The sequence below is a fragment of the Fulmarus glacialis genome, unplaced genomic scaffold, assembly GCF_000690835.1.
Source record: "Fulmarus glacialis isolate BGI_N327 unplaced genomic scaffold, ASM69083v1 scaffold18910, whole genome shotgun sequence".
NCBI lineage: Eukaryota > Metazoa > Chordata > Aves > Procellariiformes > Procellariidae > Fulmarus > Fulmarus glacialis.
The window spans coordinates 37,356-45,083 of record NW_009189851.1 but is presented as its reverse complement, the minus strand read 5'-3'; the positions used below and the strand labels follow the sequence as shown (position 1 = coordinate 45,083).

The following is a 7,728-nucleotide window of genomic DNA, read 5'->3' as shown; positions in this document are numbered from 1 at the left end:
GTCAAAGAAGTCATGTAGGCAGTACGTGACACAGCTACAGAAGATAAAAGTTTAAGCTGAAAAAATTCATCCCTCTTGTGATCCTTCAAGATTTATCTATTAATTGCTTGCCTGTGGTTTCAGAACTGGCAAAAGCGATCCGAAATCGCACTAGGAAATCCTGTGAGTTCAGTCAAATCTCTGATTCAGTCAGCGTCAGCTATCACTGCCGTCACCAGCTCATCTATAAATACATCTGCTTTCACAGCGTACGCATTCTGAAATTTGCCCGTTGCCTCCTCCGAAGCGCAAAGCTATCGTCTGCTATTAGACAAGCCCGACTTCACCAAAGCCAACATGAGCCTAGCCTAACACGCCAAGCCCATCCCTTGTTGTTAGCTTTGATAGTCGCTGCTATCATTTGATAGTTCGCTTGTAGCCAGTCCAAGTTGGCAGTGTCAGCCCAAGCTGATTGGAGCCGCAGACATTTTTGCTGACTGGAGTCATGCTATCTTTGCCAGTTTGCTGGAATAGACACAGACACTGATTGGGTCATGCTGAAAACATTCCTGTCCTATGAAGCAAGTCTGTTTGTATTTTAGGTTTGCCAGGACTAATGAATTAAAAATCTTGGGCTCGCCACAGTTTGCTGCTTAATAATGCCTGTGACAGAAGGATTTTTTCCTCCCTGAAGCGTGACAGCATCATAATCCCTCGTCACTGGCAAGGAGAGGAAGGAAAAGCGGAATTGTGGAGAAAAGCGGAAAAGGGTGATCTTTTGGGACAGCAAAGCCTATGGGAAGTGCAGGTAGCAGCATGTTGCCCTGACAGCTGTCTCAGCTTCTCAGACCGTGTCAGTTTGTTGCTATGCAGCAGGTGCAGCCTTTTCTTTTATTGAAGCTTTACTCCATAAAGGCAACGACAAGCCAAGGCAGTGGCTGGCCCTGGATTATACAAGTGCAGACACTCCGCTAAGTGAGGTAAGGCAACAGGTGTGAAAACTGAACTAAATCGATAGAGCTGTAACAGCACTTAATCTGAGTTCTGCTGCAGATTTTTTATGGAGAAACAGCAGCCAGTTCTGTAGGCAATTGTTGCGAAGAAGGGAGCTGTTCATTAAATCTCGTTAAATTCCAGGTTGCCCACTCACCCTCATCTCTGTCTACAGAGATATTGTTCTTCATGCATGGAGAAAGCAGGTGGGGAATTGGGGGCAGCCAGTCTGCGTGCTTCCTGTATCACCTCATTTGCACACTGGCTGCTTCCATCCCTCTCTGTTCCCTTTGACTGCTTTTTGTGATGAAGAGTTTGAAGATTCCGCACAAAAAGGAGTGGAGGGATAAATGCAATATAAAAAAATGCAGATAACAGGGTAATTGCTGCGTATAAAGATGAGATTTCTTTTTGTGGATTGCAATAAAATGAAAACGCTCTTTTGTGTTATGATGGAATTCACCGTTGCTTATTGAAGGGGTATTGATTTTTGCCCTCACATAGTAGGTGGTTAGAAGAGGTAATTTAAAGACATCGCAGACCACAGAGTATGTGGCTGGGATAAGACAACAGATTTACTCCTAGCAATATTGTTATGGCAACTTTAAAACCTCTAGCAGAATGCATCATTTTAATTTCTTAGGCTATGATATGAGATGTTAAGTATACTGTTCTGTGGAATACCACTTGAGAGAGTAAGCAGATGTCAGGGGAATGTGTACCACCAACACAGAATGATGAACAGCCTTGTTTCAAGGATGTGCTTATCATTTAAAATCTCTTCTTTTTTTTTTTTTTTTCTTCTTTACCTTGTATTAGGAGGTATGGAAAGGAAATATGATAAAGAATTTTGGATCAGTAGTTCTGTTGTTCCTTTAAAAACAATGAGATATCTCAGATGTTTCTTATAAAGTGAGGGTCTGGGGGGAAAAAAGAGATCAATAATGCTCAGAAGGTAAAAGTTATTCAGTCTAATGCAATGCACTTAAAAATAGAATACTTCAGTTGACTCCAGGATCTTTTCCTCAGTCCAAAAACATACGCTGCAGCAGCTTAGTTGTCTTTTCTTTGTCTCTGCCCAATAGATATCAGTTTGATTTTTGTGTGTCTTGATTATTAGTAATGGGGAATAAAGAACGATACCTGATATCCTTTATGTATTAATAGAAAGAGACACTTTCAGCTCCAAATAAGATTTATTCAAAGTAATGATTTTAGAATATTTGTTGTTATTTTAAGAAAAGATTATGCACTTCAAATAACAATTTCTTGTGTGGCATTGCTACAGAGTAACCATATCACTCTGCTAGCTAAATATTAAGACAGAAAAAGCAAATAAAAAAGAAAAGCTGAAATTAATGGGCCAAATGCAAATTTGATACTCTTCCACTGATTGCAAGGCAGTGATGCCAGGGAAGAATTTGATTCACTTGTGCATCACTGAGGAAGATTATAATCCTGAGTTCTGTTCTATTGACTTTCTGAGACTGCCAAATAATTAAGTGTAAATTAGAATGAGTTGTTGGGATTTCTGTGCAATGCAATAGCTACTTTACTGAAAAACTGCAAGACTATTGGCTTAGGAAACTGTCTTTTGTTTTCACTAGCTAAATGCTGTGTTGTCTATTGACATGTGGTACAACTTTTAGTAAATTATTTGTATTTACCTGAAGAACTTGATTTCTAATTGACTGAGGAGTTTTTATGGTAATTTAAAAGCTACTCTGATAATTGTCCATATAGTTGGTATGGTTACAATGCACTCTGGATAGCATAGTCTTCAGTCCTAAAATAATTTCTTTATGGGCAGATCTTTTGCGTGCATGAAGTCCCAGTGTCTTTACGTTCTCCACATATGGAGTTAATCAGAAGATTAATATCTGTGAATTTTAGCAGCCTTGTGCTAGGTATACAAGGAGATTAAGTTTGCTTTCAGCTATTTAATAGAGTTTAACCAAAACTGCTCATTCAAAAGGTTAAATATACATGGTAGAGCTCTGAGTACAACTTTGGAGTGTTCAGAGATGCTTTAATTATACCATTACAAATCAGTAGTAGCTAATTCTTTTGTTGCTTTTAGTGCCCTGCTTGAAATGAACTAGCAGTTTTCTTAATGGACAGGGTTTCATCTCAGTAAAACCACTTTTTGGAGTTGGTGGTCTCAGAAGAAAGACCAAGGACTGAATAAGGTCCCAATCCAGGAGTCAAACCCATGCAGACAGACCCCTACACCTGCACAGAGTTCCACTGAAGAATCACCACCAAGGTTTGGAGACCCAGTAACTTTCTGACCATTAAGTGCGTGACTATCAGGAATATATCAGTTTGACTGGGGGAATATGGGTGGAAGGTAGGAGGATGGGTGCCTCCTCATTGACACCATGTGGAGTGGTGTGCACGTTTCCAATCACATGGCAAGCTTGGGGTCATGTTACTCTCAACTCCCCACCCCTTCTTCCTTCTTCACCTTCAGAACCAGGCAGCATTGCCACGAGTCAAGGCTTGCTGAAGGGGCAATGGCGGGGAGCAAGCAGGTGAGGAGAGGGGAAGCTTCCTTTGCCATCGTTCTTTCTAATCTGTAAATAGCAAAAGAAAGGCAGTCTCTGCACTGAATTTCACTTGAATCCTTTTTAAATGGAAAAGTGAAATGGCGCTCCCTTGACTTTGATTGTAAATGTTGCTTAGCTAGAATGAAAAAGGTAGCTGTGAATGCATGAAAAGCATTAAAACTCATTTGTTGAATGGTGTCACATGCTCTGTAATAAATATATTGTTTGTATTATTGCAGCTGGAACAAACAAGTAAAAGCATTGACTCAAGTGCCCACATGATCACCACCGCCAGGGTACCTGCTGATAAGCCAGTACGAATTGCCTTCAGCCTGAATGACTCCCCAGGTACAGTTTAATTTATGGAGTAAACCACAATGAAATAATTGCTTTTAAATTTTACATGTTCTTACCAGTGCTTATAGTATCAAATGAAGTCCAGTGTTATGGGTGGATTTTTTTCCTGAGTGATAGCATGTGATCAGTTTTCCTGTCTGATAACTTTTAATGTTTCCATTAACAATTTCATTAGACTAAAACCCCTAGACTGACAGTTTAGATCTTAGCTTTCTTTCAGTGGTTTGTGGAATATACTTAGGACTCTAATTAACTATCAAATTTACTTGCATATGCAGTGTGTCTGATTTTAAGGAATTTTAAAAAAGAAAAGTAAAAGGACATTTTGTACTGAGGATGAGGCTAGAGCAGTCAGCAGGAAGGTCGGAAAGTGCCGCACGTGCCCAGCTTGGTGAAAGGCTTCAGGAAACGGATGCCCCACATGGCATGTTCCCTGAGAAGGCAGCAGAAATTTCATTGACGTTTATCCTGTCAGCTAGTGCTTATTGAGCATTAATTTCCCCAAACATACCCTGTACATACATGGACCCTTTGGCCTTTGGAATAGATGAATATTATTAGTTTGCACCTTAAATATTATTAAGGTCTAGAGAGCTGTTGCCAAACAGTGAAAGTCAGAATGAAATAAAGTAAATCGGAAGCTGGGAAGCATCCCAAAAAATTTGGCTGTGCTGTTGCTAAAGGTGAGTGCCTGAAGTCAGGGTTGAGATGTGTTTGTGGCGTGAAATACAAGGATCTCTGATAACGGTATCTGAAAACCACTGCTGATGAGTGCTTTATGGGATGGTATGCATTGTAGGGTTATGTGTGAGGCCGCTTCCTGAGCTTGTGCGAATAGATACTCAGCTTGAACACAATTTTCTCATTTTAAAAATATTTTAGAATATGCACTATCTTTCCTAGCTAATTGTTGTGTAATATTAATTTGCAGCTACAAGCCTGAAATAGAATCTCATCCCCTATGCAAGGGAATTTAAAACCAAACATTTTCATATATTATTGCACATAACTTTCAGCTCATAAAGATGAGTGACATGTAAAGATTGGGATAAGGAATATAAAGAAGCACACGTGGCTATCTATGTGCCCTTTTTTCATAAATTAAAATAATCTGGTAATTACATTTTTATTACAAAAAGTAATAATGAATCATTCTCATCTCTCAAGATATAGTAACATGGTAAATTTCTTACAGGAATTATGGCAAAGATAGGTCTTGAAGACAGATGTAAAAGAAAAGGAGTGCTCTTACAAATTATGGAAAAAGAATGCTTACGTGAGACACTGAAAACAAGTCAGGGAAAGCTGAGACCATGGGAAAATCAAAGAGGGTAGAGTGGTTTGTGACGAGAGACGGCAGTAGGAAATGACAAGGTTGTGAATAGCTTGGAAGAAGAGGACATGAAAGGCAGGAAGCCTAGCTTCCTTAACATTGCATCATATTTTATTTTTTAGTTTTCTATCCTGCTAATAATTCCAGCCTTTCTCTTAACATTTAGAGAAACTCAGTTACAGAAAGATAATCTTTTTCTGCTACATTTTGTTAAACTTTTCCATAATTTTGAGTCCTTTATTGTATATATACAAGTGTTCCTGCAGTATGCAATTGAGACCTCTGCAAGTACTGATAAAACTAAATAGCAACCAGTAAAGTGAGTGCCATGTTCTCCTCTGCATCACATCCCCTTGGAGGCTACCAGGAGGTCTAGATCCGCGTACTGTTTTACCATGTCACAGGAATTCTGCTCTTGCTTTTAGTGGTAAGGCTGAACATGGTTATTATATTTGATATATGTAAAGAAGGCAAAGGAAATAAACTTTTATCAGGTTCAAAAATTTCCAGCAAACCATTGTTGAATCAAGAGAGTACAAATAAGTATTTAACACTATTGTTTTTAAGATGAGCTGCAAAAACGTTTAACATATAGACCTTTAGGTATTCCATACTTGGCTTTTTTTTTCTCCTTATTCTTTTATATTTCTTTAATATTTTTTTCTCCCTAACAAGGATATTTGTTTTCAGTTCAAACAGGAATTACCTGCTGTAAGTGTGATGATAGTAAAGCATCAAGTGAGGCTTGTGTGCTGCTAGGGTATATACAAAAAGTCCTTCACCAGGGCTAAGTGGTGAGGGAATCTGTATGACTTAAGCTTTTCCTTAAATTTTACCTCACTTGAAAGGCACTGTGACAGCTTTCACCAAGTAAGGCTGCATTCTCCTTCCGGGGGCTGTACAACTGCTTACTAGGAGGAACTGGCAGCATAACTAGATATAAAAAGGGGAAATGGAATGTTTCTTCTGGGTGGTGATTATCTCACAGGCTAGGATTGTAACCAAGCACTGGGTGTGAGGAGCAGCGAAAGGAGAAACTGCTCTCAACTCATGAGAAGAGACTACTTTGAGTTAACTGTCCTGCAAGAGCGGAGCTGGCTTATCCTGAGTGTACAAGAAATAATTTAATTGTGTTACATTGTCAGTCAACACCTGATGACTGAAATCCTGGCTAGCTTCGTGCAGTATTTTTAATGTGAAAGTAGGCTAACCAGTTCCTTAAAAGTCTCAGGAGCAGCCCATCAGCGGGTGCTATATAAGATGACAGTTTTATTGTGTATCTCTTATTCCTGTATATATAGATATCTATGTTTGGCTCTTTTACACAAGTTCACTAAGCTGCCATCAAATGTAGGTTTCCCAGGGTGTGTCTGCACACCGTATTGCACCAGTTTGACCTAAGGTACCATTTTAAATTGATGAATTTGAAACGTATTATTTCAGCCTATCTTGTATCACTTGAAATTAATGCAAGTTAAACTGAATACGGTGTTCCAAAATTTACATAAGTGTTCCCAAATAGAAAGTTCGTTGTAGTTTATCAACATCAATTTAATTAAACCAATGAAATTCAGTATGTCCTAATTCATATCATTAACTCTTATTTACTGAACATATTAAGATAGAATGATTATAACAGGAACTTTATTAAATTTAGACAAGTGGATTTGTTTTGTGTAATAGTTCTAAGCGAAGCTTTATAGGTATACATCTCTTCACCTTCCCTTCTAGAATAAACGCTTGAATCTAGCTTGAAAGTTCTGCTAGTAACGTGGTGATAAATGACTGGTTTTGAAATTCTTAGTAATTTCTTTCGTTTGAAGTTAGTCTACCTCTGACAGCACTCTCCAGAAAAATCACTGATAACAAAGGCAAAATATACATCTTCTAATGAAACTGACAGACAGTGAAACAGTGTAGTATTTTTGCAAGCATAGCAAATGACTTATTTTACTCCTCTTTATGTCTTTGTTATCCTAGTGACCATGAAGAAGTTTTTGCTTTTATAGTTGATCATGTAAGACTGTTTAGCAATGGTTGCTTCTTCAATAGCAACCTTCAAATCCCTAGTCCATCCTCATTTTGCTTGTAATGGCAACAGAGGCTTTCCAGCAGATAATGTATTGGTTGAAAACCAGTGGGGATTGCTAAAATATATGGCTAAAATTTACATAGCTAGTATTCTAACACTACACCCAACCTACAAGTAAGTGGCTTGATCTTTGGGAAGTTAGACAGGAACTTAGGTGAGATACTCTCAAAGAGATAGTGGCTTTGCGTTCATCAGAGGATGCTTTAGGCTTAGGTGAAGGTATATGGAGTAGGAGGGCTTTGCTCTTATCTCTTCTGTAATGGGCCGTTGCTATTTTTGGGAGGTCCACAACTCTTATTATTGAGCAAGCCTTCATAGCCTATTCCTGGGTCAGGCAGTGACCATTCCCCACTATTTTACGAGTGAGGTAACTGCGAGGTTGTGTAAGGTCATGTCAGGCAGGGCTGTGAATAGAAGCCCGGGAG

General features: G+C 38.8%; 1 protein-coding gene across 2 annotated transcripts in view; it reads left to right on the top strand.

Annotated features, from left to right (window-relative positions):
• Positions 1 to 590: 590 nt before the first annotated feature.
• Positions 591 to 7,728, top strand: part of MAP3K7CL (MAP3K7 C-terminal like) — a 31,369-nt gene continuing 24,231 nt past the window's right edge. The window contains exons 1-3 of one of the 2 annotated variants that reach the window (XM_009583710.1): positions 591 to 959; positions 3,094 to 3,238; positions 3,761 to 3,869. In XM_009583710.1, coding sequence (XP_009582005.1) covers positions 3,800 to 3,869 — 70 coding nt within the window. In that variant the 5' untranslated portion in view covers positions 591 to 959; positions 3,094 to 3,238; positions 3,761 to 3,799. Of the gene's footprint in view, positions 960 to 3,093; positions 3,239 to 3,488; positions 3,507 to 3,760; positions 3,870 to 7,728 lie in introns of those variants that run through there. The other variant, XM_009583702.1, reaches the window with a different exon arrangement.